Here is an 18,822-nt window from a genome sequence, read left to right as displayed (position 1 = left end):
ATTCCTCGTGGGCTCCCTCTGTAGTCAGTGTCAATTTCTGCTTCAGATTCTGCTCTGTCAAGGGTTTCCATTTGCGTGCACATGTTAGTACTGGCGAATATTCTTTTCTTTTCTTTTTTTACAATTTGCCTTGTTCCATCTACAAACATCTATGGCTTATATTTGGTTTTTGTGTGCATTTGCATTTGTATTCTTGCTCTCTTCACAAGGCTGGACGTTCTGTCCAGGCCTAAAATGAAAAGCAGATCAGACGTATTCTAAAAGGAGCTTCAGTGAGTGAGGACCAGCTTTAACTCTTAGCACAGAGTTTTATTTGGATTTATGCCTGGGTCACGCAGACATAAATTATCATTCTACTAAAGCTCTGGTTGTACGTATGGATTTGCTGCCCTCCTGGACGGTGAACCTCCACCACTGTCTGAAATGTTTTGACATCTCAAACAGGTGTCTTTAGCTTGATCCATCTTTCTATCGGGTCTTGATCAGCTAAAGAGCTGAAAAGCATCGTCTCTCACAGCGGGTGTATTCCGGATAGGGTAGGTATCCGGATAAACAAAATCAAAAATCAAATTTGTTTTCATCTGACAAAAGCAACATCTTCTGCATATTTTCTATCGCGCCCTCAAGGATTGTGACTAACTGGAAATGAGACTTGGTATGTTTTTAATCAAGAATGGCTTTCTTCTTGCCCATATTTCTGTTTTCTATGATTAATGAGCTCCTTGCTCCACTAATTAGCTTAGATGGACAGTCATATATTGGTAGGGTTGCATTTGTGTCATACTGTGACACATACTGTGTCCACTTTCAAATACTCGGCTGGACAGTGCTAATTGAGACGTATGAAGATTTGTAGATTGAGGCTAACTGTTCGCTAATTAAAGGACTTCAGAAGCAAACTGGTTGCTCTGGGTTTTAGTAAGGGTCTCAAAGTAAAGAGGGTTGGACAGTAATGCATTCTGCACTTTTTAATGTATTATTTGTGGAAAACTTTTATTTTCTTTCCATTTCACAGTGATCTGCCATTTAGTGTCGGTCCGTCACGTAAAAAGCCTAATGATACACAAGATTGTTAGTCGTTGTGATGTGACTAAATGTATAAAAGTTAGAGGAGAATCGCTTCATATTTCTGCAACACACTATAGGGCAATTCATTTTGGAAAGCTGTTGTGCATATAATAATTTGAAGGAGCTCATGTGATTGTTTAATGAAGCTCTCATCAATAACGATCAACGTTTTAAGTGTTTCAATTTAGCAGAAGCTGGAAATAAAAAAAGTCCAGTAAAGAACTAAAGCAGGACTTGAACAATTAATCACGTTATGTCTGCCAAGTTTTCAGCCAACTGATTGTTGGGCTCACATTACTGCCCCTGCTAAACGGTGTTATCTTTGACATTTTTCATAGATTCTCTTCAAAATATGGGAAAATATGGGCTCACGTTGCTTGTGACTTATTGCCAATAAGAAAAGGCCAAATATTTCAACTCTAGGACACCCTTTTGATTTTAGAAGCCTTACAAGCGTTAGTAAGTCTTAGGTCAAACTTAAACAGCCTAAGAAGCAAACAAACAAAAGCATTCATCTTATTTTTAGAAATCCAACCAAATATGTGTAAAAAGTCTCCTGGCTCAAAGAGACATCTTCAGAAAACCTTACGAGCTGTCCATCGGCTTTAAAGTTTATTGGAAGCAAAACAACAACAAAAAAGGAAAAAAAGTATTTTCCTTGCTTCGTGGCATGTTTGTCTTAGAGCTTAAATCCACTGAACTGTACAAACAGACTGCAGGGTCAGCAAACAAGAGGCAGTCACTCCATTTGCTGTTGCAGTTGGAAGGTTGTGGGGTAAGAAAATGTACTTTCCCCCTTGTTTATCTGTCTCCTGCAGAAAAAAAAAGAGAACTCTGTGACTCTTTAGTGAACCAGCAGCACCCTGACCCCATGAATGCGTGTGCCTGTGTGTATGCGGCGAGGACACAGCAGCCACGGTTTGATTTGGAAATGCTCACCCCCAGGAAGGAAGCTCATCCGCCGGGGAGCCGTCTCTGGGAGTCAAGGCTCTGGAGGTCACTTGAGACAAGACTGCTAAATTCAACACCCAGCAGTGGAGAATCGCGCAGAAGAATGAGCAGAATCCCAAAGCAAACAGGCATTCGGCAAGAATGTTTAAACATTCGTTTTTTGAGATCATCAATCATATTCAGAGGGAAAAAACACGGGTTGTCAGGGGTGCCTGGAGTACGATAAATCACTGCAACAGCTGCCAGGGCAGCTCATCTCTGACCAATTTAATCACATGAAATAGAAAAATAAAACCGGACACGAAAGAGATGAACACAAGTACGCTCCGACACTCACAGGGCCAAGACTGGCATGCAAATTGTAATCAATATTTTCTTCACTTAATTAACTAACTGACATTTAGATAAAAAATAATAAATCAGGAGCTTGAGATGATAGTGGAACCAGAAAGAAAAGTCAAAGAACCAGTGGAATCTCTTGGGACTCCTTCTTTGGCATTCTTCAGTACAAGGGTAAACTCATATGGAAGAAAATTCCCTCTTTGACGAGATATTTCAGTCTGAAACAAGATGGATTGAGAACTTTCAGAATTCCTGGAGTGAACAGGATCTTGCTCGTTTTGATGCTGCCACCTAGTGTTAATGTGAACTAAGCTTACACACGTCAGAATACATTGCTTGGTTTAATAATGTTTAATAAGCTACCAATCAAATAAATTCAGGACTTTACAATAAAAATTATAAACATTGGCAGTTTTCAGGGAGAACTACCTTATGTGTAACAAATATGCACATTAAAAGGTTTTCTTTGAAGAATATTTTACAAAAACGACAAGTCCTTTTTCTTATTTTGCTCTGTGCCCTTTAATTCATTTTGTCCACACAGTTTAAAGACATACAACTACAAAAGTGTGAGCAGGAAAACTATAAATCCGTCGTGTGTTGCTACGTAATAAACCACATTCAGCATGTTGTCACTAAACATGCTGAACAGAGTTGATTATCCAGTAATAGGATAATCAATCCATTTAAAAATCAATCCATTGATTATGCAATAAATGGATTGATTATTGGACCGATTATTGTGTCATGAGTAACTGTTTCACAAAAACAGCAGAATCAAGAATGTTTTTCACTTTTTTTTCTGTAATCAATAAGTGGATTATTGTGCAGACCTGGTGAGAAAATTCTTGTTCTTCTCAGCTCTATTTGCGTTTGGTTGTATCTGTAAGGCACCTGGTAGAAACAAGAAGGCCACGCACAGATGCACAAGTGTCAAAAAAAGAAAAATGTAATCAAATGTTTGTTTGAAAAGATATTGGAAAAACTCATTGCTCATGGGGAAGGTATATAAAACTAAATATTTTGATTAATAAAATTTGGTCACTCAAATTAATTCTTACATTTGCTATTTGCTAACATACACAATTGACATGAAAATAATGCTGCCCAGTTGACTAGTAATGCATGACTGATCAGTGTATGTCAAATAGTTCAATGCAGAGGAGCTTTCTGCAGGAATGGTGAGAGCCCTCAGCCTGACCCCCATAAACAACCTAACAAATCCCTTTCTGCAAAAAATTAAAATAAAAAAAATGCAGCCACCTCTTATTGCATATTTTGTCTGACATTTAAAGAAGTAAAACATATTCATATTTACAAGAACGATTTTGACATTTTTATGAAAACCAAACATCCCCTCTTGCTCATAAAAATTTCAATAATCCCAAACTCTTCTTACATCCAAAATCAGCGATCAAATTCAGTTCAGGCTCAACCAGATGAACCTGGTTTTGTGACTATTTTCTACCAAAACAAATTAAAAATGCTCTTTTTGTGTTTCTCTACCAAAAAGAAAGGCAAAATAAAACTACACTTTAAAAAAACTCCATTCATCTCTGAATGATGAATGTGTAGGTCTGACTACAGAGCACTTTAAAACTAGAGCTGATTAAATTTGTTAGAAAAAAAACTAAACATGAAATAAAGCTTCACCTGGGGACTGAGCCACATTGCCCATATATTAAAAAAAAACACTGATATATGATTTCTATTTTAAGATTATTGAATCTGTTCCATTCAATGCAATAATAATAATAATGATAGCTTTATGTATTTAAAAAAAAACTTTCATTTGTAAAGGTTTTGATAAAAAAAAATAAAATAAAAAATCACAAGTAACCTATTGAGATGGAGCAGAAAGAAGAAAATTAATAGTACCAGATATGTCTGAAAACATTTGATACACTTAGCTATCCAGAACAACATAAATGGAAAGGAATGCTTAAAAATGGCAACTATTTTCACAGAAACTCAAATACTTCCTCCAAATTCAGGTGCAGATGTTTCCTTGTCGTTAAAGAGGAGATGTTCCTTAAATTTCTATTGGTCTGAACTGAAGATGCCTTCTGACATTTCAAAACATTTCAGAGCTGCTGGTGAGGCCAAAGATAACACAGGGCTGTGTAGGAGCGACAAGCTTGAAGATGTCTCTTTACCAAATTACTTTAGAAAATTCTAAAATCTGCATCTGCAGCAGGCCTGTTGGACACGTATTAATCAAAAAGTCCTCTTTGTTCAGAATTAGTTTGCTTTGGTTCTCCGCTGGAGTTCACTCATCTCTAAAGTGGCGTTTCCTTTGCATCCAACATCGTACGCTGGAAGCTCAAGATTTCTGTGAAGGCACAACCTATAGAAAGAAGTACAGCAGAAATGCATTCAGTAAAACGTCATAGGTCATGTAGAAAACCCCACATCCCCTCCATCAGTCTGAAATTACATCCTCGACGCTGATTTTATTGGCCTCCTAAAGTATTGATCAGTGGTAGGCTTCATCCTTACGCTTCCACTGGTCCAAAGTCAACTCCTTGTCTTCATGTGAGTTGTCGTATGGTTGAGCCTCAGTCTCCTCTGCCGGTTCCCGAAATACAGCAAAGTAAGGCAACGACAGAGCCTCAACAGCCGTCACTCTTTCCTCAGGATCTAGCAGAAGCATTCGCTCCAGCACTGCCAGGGCTAGTAAAAGAAAAAAAAAAGGAAGAATCCAGAAATGACTGAAAATAAGAACAAAGAGGTAAGCTTAACAAAATATATCTTTAATATACAAATAAGAAAACTGTACCTTGGGAACTAGCCGATGGAAACAATGTCTTAAGCTCTTTCTTCTCTATTTTTTGGAGACTTTTGAGGTAACTTTTAGCCTAAAAGCAAATACTTAATGATGTTAATCCACACATACACATGATACCATGTTTTATACACTGTTGTTGGTGTCATGGTGTTGAGCTTAAGAATTTTGGGAAAGATATTCCAGAAGGCCGATTTAACCACCTCAAACCCAGTTGGGTCGGACACAACTGGGTTTGAGTTTTAACCACCCAGCTTTTGTTTCAATGAGAATTTTCTGGCTGTCCACCTTTAACTCTATCCACCAATGCAATAGCCTGCTGCCTCTGGTGGTCAAACAACCCCATGGTATGATGCTGCCGCCATCATGCTTTACCACTGGCACAGGAGTCACCAGGAGCTTTAAAAGACTCCTCCAAACATACTTGATAGTAAGGGCAGCAGCAAGTTTCAGTCAACCTTAAAGGCTCCATTGTGAAGCAGCGGCCTATTCTCTCAGGTCACAGCATTGTGATGCTTTCTTCTCCAGGGACACTGGTGTTCCAGCAGTTTCCCATTCTCAGCAGAAGACCTTCTTGTTCCTGATCTGCCTGATCAATTTGGATCAGATTCTTAAATCTTGAATACAGTTGGGCAATACGGCAGTACATTGATTCCAAACACACATCCAAACTTGTTTTGAAATGACTAAATCAGGTACATCTGAAAGTGGTGGAGTCCAGAGTCCAGGGTGAAGGTTTCAATTCAAAATCGATGTACCAACCGTAAAGCACAATGGTGGCAGGATCATGCTGTGGTGCTGTTTTACCAGTGGTAATGGTGTAAGAAAAAATGATGAAGGTGCTTCCTACAATATCATCATGGACATTTTAAATTCACTAAAGATGTTTGTTGTAAGATCATTTAACCTTCATGCTCCTGGTGACTGCAAGTTGACATTTAGTCAGCATGATGAGGGTTAAGAGAGGATAAACTTATATGTATTCCAAACCCATCTGCTACATCACATATTTATAGTCTCATTTTTTAAAATCTGAACTCACATCCTCGGAGTCTAGTTTTGATATGAATTCTTGACTTGGCGTTCCTGTGACCTTCATGATCTGATTCAGCTGATCTAGGTCTGAGGAGAAACATTAAGGTTCAAAAAGCAGATGAGTATAAGTTGATCCTGAAAATAAAATTAGAAAATAAATCCTCTGCATAAACCCGGAGGATGAGTATGGTAAAAAAGAAAAATGAAAGGATACGGTCGCTGCCTTTAAAAAGGGGTTTTCCTTGCAGCATCTCTGCCATGATGCAGCCCACAGACCAAATATCCACTGTGGAACAGACAAAGCAGCACCGATGAAGACATAGCATGATAAAATTGAAGGTCATCGATCTGCAACTTGAAATGAAATGTATTTGAAAGAAAATTTTACAGTGCTGGCTGTTAAGGCAGCTCCACCTAGTGGATAAACAGTGTCTTGTAAGTTCTGATTTCGAAATCATAGCAACAGCAGGATGACGGCCTACTTCTGAACTCAGCATTAAAACATCAAACACTCAAGATTTATAAAATAATAATCACAAGTCTTTTTTCATGCAGTAAATATTTTCACCAAGTTCAGACTTTTTAAAACTTTTTTCACAGGAAAAAAAAAAAGCTAATGTCATGTGACAGCAGAAACCCTGAGAAAGCGAATGATTCACATACCAAAAAAAAAACAAGTCAATGCCAAACATTGAAACAATAGAAAGATTGTTTTTGTTTTGTTTGTTTGTTTTCTTTTGCTGATGAGACTTACTGAGAACAACACACTGATCAGAAATGCCAGTATTGGGACCTTTACCCACAGATTTACCTGTCTGTGTGTAATGCATCCAGTTGAGGATGACCTCCGGGGCTCTGTACCATCGGGTCACCACATAGCCTGTCATCTCAGTGTCCGCCTGCCGAGCCAAACCAAAGTCCAAGATCTATCGGAACAATAAATGCAGACAATTGAAGAATTACTTGAACTGGGCATCATAAAACACAGTTACAGATTTGGGCACCTCAGGTCTGCTAAAGGCCTTAAGGTAAATTAATCTTTTACAACAGTTCAAACAGTTCAGTAACAGACAGTGTCCTGACTAGTCCTTTTGTAAATTTTTTTTTTTCATCTCAATGGAACTTTGTGTTAGAGGGGGAGTAAAAAAAAAACTCTTTTTGAAAAATGTAACAATTGCTACCTCTAATTTGAGTATATTTATGTTCTGGACAACAACGCAAATAAAGATTAGCAAAATCACCACCATCACCACCGTCTAAAAGTCAGTGTTTATGAATGATTTTTACCATATGACTTATTGAGATTTTCTTTGAAGTTCTAATTAGTGGGAGTCAGACTTTTCCAGTTTATACGACATGATGCAACAGAATCCCATTTTCTGTCACCTGCACAGCAGGTTAGTAAAGTTTTGCTGAAACTTGCTGCTGAACAAATATCTTTATATCAGATCTGTGGCAACAGAGAAACGTTTAAAGAATGCAGGACAAGTGGAGGAGATTTGCAATGATTTTCATATGTAGCTACTTGCCCTTTTCTACTGTCGAAAGCAACAACTGACAGTTAAATGTGTGCAACAAAAACTTAACCGTTAACCACAAGTGTTCACTCACATCCTCGTCCAGCTTAGAGTCTGCTAAACCTTTCTGGGACTTTAACCGGAGAAGCACGGCTTTGTCAAACAAACCCAAGATTGAGTTTTCAAGGATGTCTAGTATGAGACATAGATATGTGGAAAAGCACCTTCTGCTTAGTGTTAAGCCTAGTAAAGAATTGATGGGTCTGTTTCTCTTCCAAAGGTCCCAAGAGCATCGTTAGAGTGCATGGCAGCACGGACTCTATTCAACAAGACCAGATAATTTTAAATGAAAACCACCGAGAAACTAAACCTGAGCTTTTCAGAACAATAACGATCTAATATATATGAGAGAAATGCTACAAACTAGTTGTTTCAATTCACATACCTAAATCTTAAAACAAATACAAGTTAAGCTAAACTAAAGAGAGCATGGTAAAGAAATTGAGTCTGGAGGATATTTCTGTGGAGCCAGCTATTATGCCACTTATGATTATTTTTAAACAATTAAACAATTTCTCCAGTAAATGGCTGCTGTCAAGAAAAAGGTTGGATTTTCTTTGCAATTATTTCATTGCGATCTCATTTTTCCTGCAACAATAGTTGGTTTTGCATTTTGTTCAAATCGTCACAAGGATGCCAACAAATTGGTCAACTGTAAGCGATGGGAAGGATTTGTTTAAACCACAGTGTGACGCAGAGAGCTGTACCTTGAGCTCGCAGTCCTGGTTGACGACAAGATTTCCCGGTTTGAGATCCTGCAATTGTTGACATAAAAAGCCATAAATTAGCAACTCAGAGGAAAGAAAGTCTCTGTCGTAACAGGTAACAAACCCACCCTGTGAATTATACCAGCAGAATGGATATACTGGAAGAAAGAAATAAGAGCATTAATTTAGTCAGCTAAAACTTAAAAAAGAAAAAAAAGAACAAACAGCCTGTGTGAACCGTATCAGACCTTGAGTCCTTTCAGTGTCTGATAAACCAAACACTGGATTTTTTCATCTGATAGTTTGGTCTTCTTCATCAGCTTCCCCAGGTCAGTTCCCATGAACGGCATCACCAGACAGCTTGAAAGGTAAAAGCAGGTTGTGATTCGTGTCAGATTCTACGGCACACCTTAGTACATGACATTTACATTTCTATTGGCGGCACCAGGATGAGAGGTCATAAATGAATGCTTACAAATCTTTGAATCGGTCCAAAGAAAGGTCTGCGGTAAACACATCCAGAAGGCCAATCACCTGCATGAGAGCACAAAATATCACACACTGGATTCTTTCATTTTGCTAATTAGACATCAGTAAGGATCTGCTAAGACGAGAGCCGACCAGCCACTGGTCTCAGTTTTTAATTCTGCATAAATGAAACTGACTAGTCACATCTCCAAAAATTGTAATATGCAACTAATATATAAAAAAAAGTGTTTTAAGCATTTATTTCTGTCAAAAGTGATGCTCATGTGACATTTTAATGAAAACCCAGTTTTACGAAAAATTAACTAAATAAGACAGCCAAAATCTTTCATAAGAATAGAGCTCTTATAATATAGTGTACGCATAAAGAGGGAGACCGCTAAGGTTATCCAGCAGATAGTCACTGACAGGCTTTCGTTGACCACCCCAGTCAACACCATGCGAATCTCCACAAAACTTTTAAATGATTCTCATCTGCCACACTTTTTCCTTTCTGTAAACTTTCCTTTAGCATGCTTGGGTAGAACCCTGTTTGAACAGTCAGCTTCTTCAGTAGTGACTTTTTGTTTCTTGCCCTTCATGTGGAGGGTGTCAGTCTCTGCCTGCTGTTCAAATGTTAACTCAGTAACTTAAAATTTCATTTTCAAAATAACTTTTTTTTTTTTAGATCGTATGTGATGTGACATACTATTTTTTTCTGGACTTTCATCGGCTGCAACCCACACTTACAAAATCAGCTGAAATGAAAGGTTCGAAAAATAAGTGAGACGAGTAAAGAGTAATGCTGAGCCTCACATTTTCGTGCTTCATGTGTTTGAGGAGCTTCAGCTCCCTGAAGGCCCGCTTGGCGAACACCTCCGACTGGAAGGGTCTGTAGAGCTTCTTGATGGCCACCCTGGCTCCCGTCCTGGAGTCCAGCGCCGAGCTGCAGGGAGAAACGCAGCAACAACAGCGTCACCTGACCACCCGCAGCGCCGACAGTGCGAGGAAAAAACCAGCTAAGTAGGAACTTTTCTGTAATACGGGAACAAAACAGAACACCGCAAAAAAAAGGTATTTAATTTTATTTATTTATTTATTTTTATCCAGTCGCACCTGCGCACGCACCTGCCTGTCATCCACCTGTTTTTTTTTTTTTTTGTTTTTTTTTTTTGTTTGTTTGTTTTTTCTTATAGTTCTCCACAGCTTCTCCAGACTCGTTCAGGTGTTATTAAGTCGTATTCGATGATTCGGGCGGAGCAGTTCGGAGCCGCCCACGCAAGTCGTATTCGCTGATAAAGGGGCCCCACGCTGCGAGACGCGCAAAAACGTGGCACGCAAGGCGGCTCTTTCCGTGGCTGCTGCAAACTTCACTGACCACAAGGAAGCATCTCACCCACCGACGCTCTTCCCAGACTCCGGCTGACTGACCCGCTGGTTGCTCGGTGTTGTCAGAGCGGCTCCTGCGGAGGCTGGCGGCGCGCGCGTCTTCATCGTCGTACGAGGAAGTGAAACGGCGTGCGTTTAGACACGCGCGGACACTACTTTCCCTTTTGTTTGGCTGCAACACTCGAGCGTGTTTGCTTCACTCGAGCGTGTTTGCTTGGACGTCACCATCTGTTCGCTGACGCTCTTTGTCAGCGAACAAAGAGCGACAGTCAGCCTGCCTGACTGCGTCCGCCGCCTTATAACGAAACATCTTCTTCTTCCACTTCGCCACACTTCACTTACCACACGGTTCCGTACGCTCCGGTCCCCACCTGAATCAGGTCGCGGTACCGGTCCGGCACTTCCCAGACGCTCTTGTTTATTTCCTGTCGGTAAAAGCCAGGTCTGACCCGCCTCGCCATGGTGCGTGATGAATGTCAGTCGAGACGTGTATCTCGAACACCTTCCCCTCCGATCCTACGCTCTTCCGGAGCTACGCGCTCATTGTCCCAGATTCCACCTATGCGCTCACTGCGCAGTTCAGCTCAGGGCGCACCCTGAGGTCACTAAAAAAAAAAAAAAAAAAAAAAAACAGAGAGAGAGAGAGAGAAAGCCACTCCCGACTTCTGCTGTAAGTCAATAATTAAAGGTGACGAACAGTGTTAGTTGGAAACTTAAAAAAAAAGAAAAACATACAACACATGGTTTTAAATAGGATTCCTGGGTGCATGAGTTCAGGTGGTAATTATTTGAGGACATGCTGGGACATGAAGCCTCGCTTTGTCTTTACAGCCAAAGCGAGGTTGTGAAGAGATCCATCACTGACACGCAACCAGAAATAGAAGGAAATGGAAACGTTTTCATGATGTTGTGTATTGTCAGCTTAGTCCGCCGACAAAAGACAGTAACTGTTCAGCCTGCCTTGCTAAAGAACATCTTTCACTCCTCTGTTGCATTTTGTCAGAGCTGAAAACTTCAAAGTGTCTCCCTGGATGCCTCCAACACAAAGTATTACATCACAAATCACATTACTAGAGTGAATTTCAGATCTAATCTGAAACATGCTGCGTGCTTTCACATTTCAGCGGCATATAATGTCAGCTTTCAGTTCTGGACATTCATATTTCTAACACATATTTATGTGACATGGTAGAAATGATTCCTTCTGGTCCTGGAAGGAAAATATCCAGCCCAGACTAAAGCTTTTGGGTTTTCTTCCAACTGATTTTTATCTCCCCATCAGCTCTCACAAGCTTCCTCCTGGTCCCCAATGAAGAAAAGCAATCCCTGGGGATGCTCCCAACCCCATGTTTGGATGTTGCGGTTTGTGCAGCGCTGGTTTTCTGTCACATATGACAGTTTGCATGCAGGCCACAAAGCTAAACATGGACATATCTGACCAGGGCTTCTTCTTCGTGTTTTCCCAATATTTAAACGCGACGACTTTCTTCTTGCCAGTTTTCATCAAAAGCCAGTTTGTGTCACGCCCAGCTAATCGCCATCGACTGGTACTCTGCAGCTCCCCAAACGTTTCAAAGGGATTCTTGGTAGGTTCGTGGTTGTACCAGCTCCAAACTTGAAACAAACCTTGATCCATATTTACACACACAGGAGAACACAAGATATCAACACACAATTTAAAACAGGATACAAAAATGAAATGGAAATAATACAAATGTGAAATTACTCTATAAACTCTTAAAAAGTGACTCGTTTATAATCAAACCCGCTGTATCCTTAACTGAACGAGTATTGATCGAACTCAGTAGAGTGCTATAAAATACTGCTTACAGGAACATCCAGCTGTTCAACTGCGTGTTTAAAGCTGCTTTAAATGTCCTAATGCTCACAGAAACATTTCACTGTATGCAATAATCAAGTTCTGCTTATTGCATCGTTAGTAAGGTGGCAACAGATGGGAAGTAACCAGAATATGCAATGTGCTTTAGACAAAGAAACACTTCACTTCATCTGAATATATCAGCATCAGTCATTTGCTTTGTAATAAAACTGTTCGGTCTGCTAAAAGGTCTGTTTAATAGCAAAAACAGAAAAGGTTACAATTGATAAAAGGATATTTTTTTTGACATTTTATATATATATTCACCTGAAAGTTACAGCAATTGCAATATTTTTCTAAAAATACATTTTCAACACGAGCAGATACATCCAGATTTGTCATTTTATCGTTCTACCTGTAAAAATAGAACCATAAAAAAACATGATGGTCCGAACCTCAGAGAGAGGCGCGATCACAGTGAGGAGGACAAAAAGCATTTACCGAACTCATTGTGTGTGTTTTTTGTCAACTGAAATCCCTCCCTTTTAAAACCGACACAGTCCTCATAATATTTAGTGCATTCTGGAAGTGACAACCCACAGTCTATCAGAGGCAGGCAGGTCAATACGGGACTTGTTGCCTGAATCATCATAAATAGCAGAAGTGACACTGAACAGACGGGGTGGAGCAGAGCCAAGCTGGGTTTCTGTAAACCTGTTCCTTCTGCAACCTGCACATTACGACTTGACTCAACTCAGCTTTTGTCATCTGCGTTAATGAACGCCTAATAATAAATCCCAAACTGTTTAAATTTGGAAATCTTAGGCAATGGAAGAAGAGAGTCACCTCCCATCCTCCTGTCTGTTTTGTGTCATCATGCTAATCTGTGAAGAGCCACTTCTCTTAACTCCCTCACTGCTGCCTTGCCAAAGCTAAAAAGAACGCTGGACAGTGAGCCACAGAGAGGAGGGGGATGTAAAAAAGGTAAAAGAGAGTGAGCAACACTTTCCAGCTTTCTTGTTCTTTTAGGCAGGACAGCAATTAAGGAAGCGTTTAAGAAGATCAGGTGACACAGATTTGGTGTGCCCATGCTGGGGGCTTGCCGTCATACGGCACAGGGCTCATGGCTGTTGATGAAGAGGAGGTTCCCTGCTGTGGCTCCTCTCCTTCATCCCTCTCCCCCTGTTCAGTCCTCCTGTGTGAACCCACCCAGGTAGGAAGCTCCAGCCCTGGCTGAGAAGAAAACGGTTTCTCCAGAACCTTGAGGACCCGTTGGACCTAAGGACAATGAATTGATCACAGGGAGACATTGAAAAAATGTGCAACATTCTAAAGTCACACCAGATCGGGAAAAGTGAATCCTGACCTCAGAGAAGTCCCCACTCTCAGCAGCCTCTATTGCATTCTGGGCAATGTAGTTTCTGAGCACTACGCGAGGGTTGGTGCCGTCCATCACTCTCGCCCTCTCCTCCTGCACGGCCTGCATGTCGCTCTGACCCTCCAGCTCGCGGGCCAGACGTTTCCTGTGCAGTGACGATAAGGCGGAAACACTCAGTTACAATAATGGGACACTATCCGCCTGAAAACAACATTTCCTCCCTCTCTGTCCGCCCCCTTTATCAGTCAGACTTCCACCCATCACTTGCCACGAGAAAAAAAAAAGCAAAACAAACAAAACAAAAAAAAAAAAACTCCCTAACTTTGTCCTTGCACAGCCTTTTTCTCACAGACAAGCCATGTTTCTGTCGAGTCTCTCTCGGGTAAAACGTCTCACCTGTAGAGGGCGATCCAGGAGGTCCACTCCTGAGCCTGCCGGACTCTCAGCTCGTCCTGACTCGTCTCCAGCAGGACCTTCAGTTTGTTCATTCTGTCCAACTGTCTCGCGATGGTCGCCCTGTCTGAGATCATCTCAAACAGAGCAGGGTTGCTCTGAGCCATGGAGAGCAGCATTGACAATTCACTGTCAATCACACAGATAAAAATGGGTCATAACAGGGCAGAAAGTCTGAATGCTGATATACAGAAAGAAAGCGGAATGGTATTATGGGCAATAGCCATCCTGCAAAATCACAGATTCTCTATAAGGTTGAGGTCAGGTTAGATTATTGGCCAACCAAACAAAGTGGCATCATGGTCATTAAATATCAGAACCTTTGGCAGTATTGGTAAATGCAAAGTCCTGATAAAAAATGAAGTGAGAAAAATGAAGTGAGTATTTCCACAAAACAGAAGGAAGCACGAAGTCATCTAATACTTTGTTAGTAGTCATTGACTGTTAACTTGAGAAAACCCAGTGGACCAATACTAGTAGGTTATGTGGCTTCACAAATAATCACTGACTGTGGAATCTTCAAACTGGTCCTCAAGCAACTTGGATGGGTTTCAAACTTTGACTGATATTCCTGTTTGTAAGTAGCAATGTCACGCTGTAAAGCAACTCACACAATACATATTTGCATTTATTATTTTTTAAGCCTAATAATTATCCCTTTAAAAATCCAATAATCATTTTTCAGTTTTCAAATTTGCAAAAGAACGGAATGTTTTATCAGCAGCATACCACAATCACCTAAATTAGCAGAAACAAGCACTTGAATTTTAATTTTACTACCCTTTCTGGAATTAAAAACATACAAATACTTCCTGATAGACCCCAGGTCCAGCAGTAAGAAATACATAATACATCACCACTGCCCTCTTGAGTCAGAAATGTGAACTACATTAAATTAAGTGAATGTACCGATAATTATAAAACCAGTACTTTTGCCTTTTAATCAGATTTCTTTAGTACTGGCTATGGCAACTATGCCTTAATAGTAGAGCTAAGAGACAATGCCACCTCCATGTGACAGCTCATAGTTTACCTATATTGAATTCTGTCAAAAGACTCTGATATCATATGCAACTTTTTTTTTATAATTCAGTTAGAATAATTTAGCAATTCTTTAAAAAAGATCTAGCATTTTTCTCCTTCACATTTTAAACAGGGTGTATTACTGTCCTTGCTGAATATGATGGATGAATTTCAAAACAAAATTTGTTGACAAATGTGATTGAGAATCATCTTTTAACAAGCAAAAAGAGTTTTCCTCAGACGCTTAGGAACACATATTCATCTCAAAATGTACGCAATCCTGCTGAACATGCCATTTTTTAAATTCTAATTATTACTATTATCCTTGTTTGTTATCTGCATATCTCACCGTGGATCCATTGTGGGTGTGTTGGCTGACTTTAGCTCCTCTAAAGAAGCACACTGCTCCAGGAGGAGTTCTGAGGCTTTCTCAACGATCTCCTCGTCTCGCTCCGTTTCTCCCTCTGACGGACAGGAAATCTGAGCTAAGTTACGGAAGGTGTTCGTGAAGTCAGCACCTGCAGGAAAGAAATGGGAAATTAGTCAATCAATAGTCATTTGATTTAACGCAAACACCCCACGCTGCAGGCCAACCTGTGTCGTGCATTGTGCGCAGCAGCTCAGTGATCAGGATCTCGTCTTCGGGTTCCTCCTTTCTCAGCAAACCCAGTTTCTTCCTCATGTTCTCCAGGTAGAAGCGGTTGAAGTGATCCATGTATTCATCTATCACTGCCTTTGCTCGATCTGGTGGCAACTCTGGAGCCAGAGCCTCTGCCAGCTTCACCAGGTTCCACCGGCAGATAGCTGGCTGGGCCTTGTACGAATATCGCCCAGAGTTGTCTGATGCATTGCAAATGAAATCTGGATCAAACCTGAAATGGATATGGAAAGCTGTTACCGACCTATGCGAATTCATTGTGATTGCTTATTTATTCGTTTTTAGCGATAACCTTACAGTGAGTCACAGAGCACAGACAGTGCCGCTTAGAAGTAAGAGGAAAGGAGATTGCTGAGTTTAACAATATGGACAGAGACCAAGAAAAAAGTCCCTGCTTCAAATTCAACACCTCGCTGAACAGCGAATAATTTCTAGTTGCTCACATATACAGGCCAATGCCTTCTGAGGAAATGTTTGCTGTCAAACTGGACTAAGATTAAGATTAATTTCTCAAGGAATCAAGGTGAAATTTTTACATCTAGGAACACTGAACAAATTGTCAAGAAGTGGTTAAAAAGAGCAAAAGATCCCACATAAAACTGGTTTTGAGAAGGATAAACAAGCTAACAACAGCTCTGGATTAGATCTAACTTCAAGACAACTGAAAGTTTATGAACTAAACATTAAGGTTTATTTATTTAGATTAGCATTAGAGTTTCATATTTTGACAGTAAAGTCAGAAGCTTGTTGATGGGGACAAAAAGTGAGTAGTTTGTTCCTTTTAACCATATTAATTCAAATATTACTGAGGCTTTTCTATATAACTGTCAACCCCTGCAGATGAGCAAAAACCAACAATAAACCCAGAACTCTGTGCATCCTAATATGTGCATACATGTCTCAACAGCCCGTTATATTATTTTCTAAATAACCATAAAGTCGATTATCCACATACACATCACAACCTCTTTGCCTAACCTGTCCATGAAGCCATACGGACCGTAGTCCAGAGTGAGTCCCAAAACACTCATATTGTCGGTGTTCAGAACTCCGTGACAGAATCCAACACACTGCCACTGAGCCACGAGTCGAGCTGTACGGGACATCACCTAAAACAAGAGGAAGACATCTCCACCTAAATTAAAAACTTAAAACACAGGTTTTAGACATAATGTGACCTTATGTTAAGCATGTATGGACACACGAATAAAGCAAAATACTAGTTAGATAACCAATTCAACAAAATATACACCAAATGTAATTCTGGATCACTATTGCAGTACATCCTAACTAAAGTAGTACCTTCCAGCTAACTTCGTTTTTATGTGCCAATAAACCATCCTTTACCGTCTGAAATCAGCATGTTCATAACAAGTCACTGTAAACTCTTACCTCTCTAAAGAAAGCCACGTTTCTCTCCAGCCGGTCTGGATGATCCCGCTGGATTTCAGGGTAAAACATTTCAATGACATAATCCAACATCTGACCTCGGATCTCTTCCCGGCCGTAACTGGGACCCTGACGCCCCGTGAACTCGTCAGCCGGTTTGAAGATCTCAAAGGAACCGAACCTGTGCAGGAAAAGAAAGACTCGGTGAAAACATCAGGGTGACGTCAGACATCCGAGATGTGCGACACAGGAAAGTCACCGCTTGCCTGAGGAAGGTGGGAGCGATGCGCAGGACCACTGAGCATTTCTCGTAGCAGGGATTCCCGCTGTAGTAAATGTCCCTCACGACCTTGCTGTCAGAGGTGACCACGGAGCCTGCTCTGGTGGTGGGGATGCCGAGGAAGAACATCGCCTCACTGCAAAGGAATTCTCTTATACTGGATCTCAGGACTTTTCGGCCATCAGCTTTCCTGTGGGGCCGGGGGGTGTACTTCATATTAATTTTAGATGACAGAAGAACACAAAGTAATTTGGAAAACAATACAGTATTTTTTATTCAGTAACATTTACTATGATAGCCCTCAGTGAAATCAACCAATTGCCTTCCTGAATCTGAAGTCACCCAAGTAGTAGATAATCTCAGTATACTGCATTTATTTCTACCACATGGCAGTTACTGCAACGAAATGGTTGTTTATCACACCATAGTCATATTATAGTCCAGAATCACAGTCTATGGTATGAGGTGAAAAATGTTGTCCAATGTCAATGAGTTCGTTTTTATTGCTTGGTAAAGACGACGAATCTGAAAACAACAACAACAACAAAACAATGAAATCCTCAAGATGTTTACAGTTAGCTGTGTTTTAAATCAAACGTTGGTTCAACAAACTGAAGGCCTCACAGCACACTTTTTCTTTGTCAATAAAAGAAGATGTTGAAATCCTTCCACTCAACAAGTAAAGCCATAGAAACGACGAAGACGCCCTCTGTCAATCCATATTCTTACCTGGAATATGGGGTCTGTCCCGCTCCTTTCACCTGAATCTCCCACCGCCCGCTCGGGTTTTCCCGGAGCAACTCGGGATTTTGCCCCGGTGGAACCTTCACCTCTCCGAGGTAACAGGCGGCCCCGTCCCCCAGCTGCCCGGCAAACTGTCCGAACTGGTGACCGCAGTAGCAGTGAGCCGCGGGCTCGGATCCGGGCATGACTTTAGACCCGCTCAGGTACTGCGGACCGAGAGGATCCTTCATGACCTCTTCTCCGTCGAGCCCTAGCAACGCCAGGGCTTCGTCCGAAACGGCCACGAACCGAGGGTTGGTCAGCGGCTCAGGGTTAACTCGAGAGAAACACGCTCCTTTCACCATTCGGACCCCCGGCTCGTCGGACGAGTCCAGGGGAAGTTTCTTAAGGGCGACGTTATCGAAGTCGAGTCGTTCCAAAGAGGAGCGACCCACTGCCAGACCCATCTGGTCCATCCTGGCTGTGCAGAGGACTCTGAAGACTGGCGGGAAGATGCGCGACACTCCCAGCCGGGGTCCGAAATAAGCCATGTAAATCAGGCCATCAGTCTGTTAGTGTCCTGTGGCGCAGTCGGAACTGTTTAGGCTAATCACGCTTTCATAATCCTGCGAGCGACAGCGGATGTTTGGGAGACTTCGTGTTGTCGCACCCTCAAATGCCCGACTTGAAACAGCAAAGGCGGAACTCTAAGGTGGGGAGAATAACAACGGGGGACGAGCGCCGAGCCGGCGGGCCATTATTATTATAATACATATCTTA

At 41.1% G+C, this 18,822-nt stretch overlaps 2 protein-coding genes across 2 annotated transcripts; both read right to left on the bottom strand.

Annotated features, from left to right (window-relative positions):
• Positions 1-2,858: 2,858 nt before the first annotated feature.
• mapk12a (mitogen-activated protein kinase 12a) lies at positions 2,859-10,904 on the bottom strand. The gene is made up of 12 exons (XM_055028530.1): positions 10,662-10,904; positions 9,747-9,876; positions 8,941-8,999; positions 8,714-8,825; positions 8,594-8,623; positions 8,466-8,513; positions 6,993-7,107; positions 6,396-6,467; positions 6,189-6,268; positions 5,141-5,219; positions 4,861-5,034; positions 2,859-4,708 (listed from the first exon to the last, which is right to left on the bottom strand). Exons 1-12 carry the CDS (start codon positions 10,778-10,780, stop codon positions 4,641-4,643), a joined length of 1,086 nt encoding a protein of 361 aa, XP_054884505.1. The 5' UTR covers positions 10,781-10,904; the 3' UTR covers positions 2,859-4,640.
• A 1,426-nt stretch (positions 10,905-12,330) lies between these two features.
• selenoo1 (selenoprotein O1) lies at positions 12,331-18,728 on the bottom strand. The gene is made up of 9 exons (XM_055028518.1): positions 18,049-18,728; positions 17,306-17,509; positions 17,043-17,220; positions 16,629-16,759; positions 15,587-15,864; positions 15,342-15,510; positions 13,913-14,098; positions 13,505-13,661; positions 12,331-13,416 (listed from the first exon to the last, which is right to left on the bottom strand). The coding sequence occupies exons 1-9, from the start codon at positions 18,591-18,593 to the stop codon at positions 13,192-13,194; spliced, it is 2,073 nt and encodes a 690-aa protein (XP_054884493.1). The 5' UTR covers positions 18,594-18,728; the 3' UTR covers positions 12,331-13,191.
• Between the last annotated feature and the right edge of the window lie 94 nt (positions 18,729-18,822).

The sequence above is a fragment of the Poeciliopsis prolifica genome, unplaced genomic scaffold (genome assembly GCF_027474105.1).
Source record: "Poeciliopsis prolifica strain line A6 unplaced genomic scaffold, Auburn_PproV2 SCAFFOLD001, whole genome shotgun sequence".
Lineage (NCBI taxonomy): Eukaryota > Metazoa > Chordata > Actinopteri > Cyprinodontiformes > Poeciliidae > Poeciliopsis > Poeciliopsis prolifica.
The sequence above is the reverse complement of the archived record's forward strand: the minus strand, read 5'-3'. Positions and strand labels throughout refer to the sequence as shown.

What these genes read in the sequence shown, in the direction of transcription:
- mapk12a (XM_055028530.1), bottom strand. Translation starts at nt 10,780, where the DNA reads ATGGCGAGGCGGGTCAGACCTGGCTTTTACCGACAGGAAATAAACAAG. An exon ending in CTGCTGGTATAATTCACAGG is followed by an intron (nt 8,514 to 8,593) that starts GTGGGTTTGTTA and finishes CAACAATTGCAG; the next exon opens with GATCTCAAACCGGGAAATCT. An exon ending in CCTTTTTAAAGGCAGCGACC is followed by an intron (nt 6,269 to 6,395) that starts GTATCCTTTCAT and finishes GTTTCTCCTCAG; the next exon opens with ACCTAGATCAGCTGAATCAG.